Here is a 1393-nt window from a genome sequence, read left to right as displayed (position 1 = left end):
AAACAACAACTGCCAAAAGACATGAAACTACAGTTACTGCAGTAATTGAATTCAATAAATATCTTGAAAATTGTTTTTCTGACTGGACTAATGTTTCCAAGGAAATGTCGTGGGAGATCATTTACATACAACCCTACGACGCTGATGAGAGGAGACAAATAAAAGAATGGCAAGGATGCACTTTGAATGAATCAGGAAATTATAATCTCGAGGAACAGGGGATTACTGCCAAATTCTGGAATGAAAAGGTAAATCAGTATCAAGTGGACATGTCGCCATCAATGGTTGTATGGCTTATTGAGGCTTTAATGGCGATGTATTAAAGAAGGAAATAAAACGAAAGAGGAAGGAAGAAACAAAATACGACAAGAAGTGTTTATTTCAACTGAAATATGTTTTAATTTCAGAAATATTAGTGAAATAAAGTATTCCTTTAACATGTTTTTTTTTTAGTAGTATGAGTTTGGGGGTAAAACAAATATGCCGCATGGTCTCACAAAACAATGACTAACTGTTCGGCATATTGCCCATTTATAATTTCTGTTTTATTTTGGGACAAAGTACAAATGGCAACGTATATTAATTTTTGGTTTCGTTGAGTTTTTAAATTATTTTCAGGGTGGATGGGATTGGGAAAAGGAATGATCTGATTTTACGCTTGGTAAAAAAAAAATAATAACATATTATGTTTTCTTAGTTTGTATGTCTGTGGGTGTTGTCGTTTTGAAAAACCCACTCAATGCGTCCTTCTTTTTGCTGCGCGGGGTGGTGGGTTAAAGTGGGCTCTCAGCATTTCCTTTTCGTCAGTATTAATTGTGAATTGATGTTTGAGACTCTTTTTCTGGTTTTTGATTAAAATGCAATGGGGAGCGAAGACATAACAGGAAAGTACTGGGTGCTTCTTTTTTTTTTGTTTTTCTGCTCTGCCTAAATGGTGAATTTATTACTTTGATGGGAGGGAAAATTATCAAAATACAACAGATATTCTCACTCTGCATGGCGGGAAAGTGTTTTAAACTATTCTGCTGCTTGCCGCTTCCCAAGGGGGATCTCTCTCGAAAGAAAGAGGTCAAACTAATAAAAATATTTTCTGTTTCTCTCTTTGTTTTTTCTTGCCCTTCATGGGTTCAGCAAAGAAGAAGGTGAATTACATTAGGTATACTTTTACTTGGTATGCTTTCGTTGCGCCTTGAATCCTTTGGAATTCCAAAGGAAATTATGAAGAAAAGATGAGGAATTGTTGGGGATTTCCCTGTGGGCTTTCCCATGGGCGTGGCTCATGGGAACAAGAGTGTCAAAAGAGAATTGTTTTGGTGTTATAGGGTGATGTGAATTTTGAGGGTGAAATATGAAACGGTTAAAAGTTATTGTGTTGTGATATATTTGTTTGTTT

General features: G+C 35.7%; 1 protein-coding gene across 1 annotated transcript; it reads left to right on the top strand.

Annotated features, from left to right (window-relative positions):
- Window positions 1-2: 2 nt before the first annotated feature.
- Window positions 3-323, top strand: TM35_000481000 (retrotransposon hot spot (RHS) protein; the record flags this gene model as incomplete). The annotated part of the gene is made up of 1 exon (XM_029030436.1): window positions 3-323. A coding segment is annotated over one exon (321 nt), but the record flags the coding sequence as incomplete, so codon positions are not given.
- Between the last annotated feature and the right edge of the window lie 1070 nt (window positions 324-1393).

The sequence above is a fragment of the Trypanosoma theileri genome (assembly GCF_002087225.1).
Source record: "Trypanosoma theileri isolate Edinburgh chromosome Unknown TM35_Tth_48_V1, whole genome shotgun sequence".
Classification (NCBI taxonomy): Eukaryota; Euglenozoa; class Kinetoplastea; order Trypanosomatida; family Trypanosomatidae; genus Trypanosoma; species Trypanosoma theileri.
The sequence above is the reverse complement of the archived record's forward strand: the minus strand, read 5'-3'. Positions and strand labels throughout refer to the sequence as shown.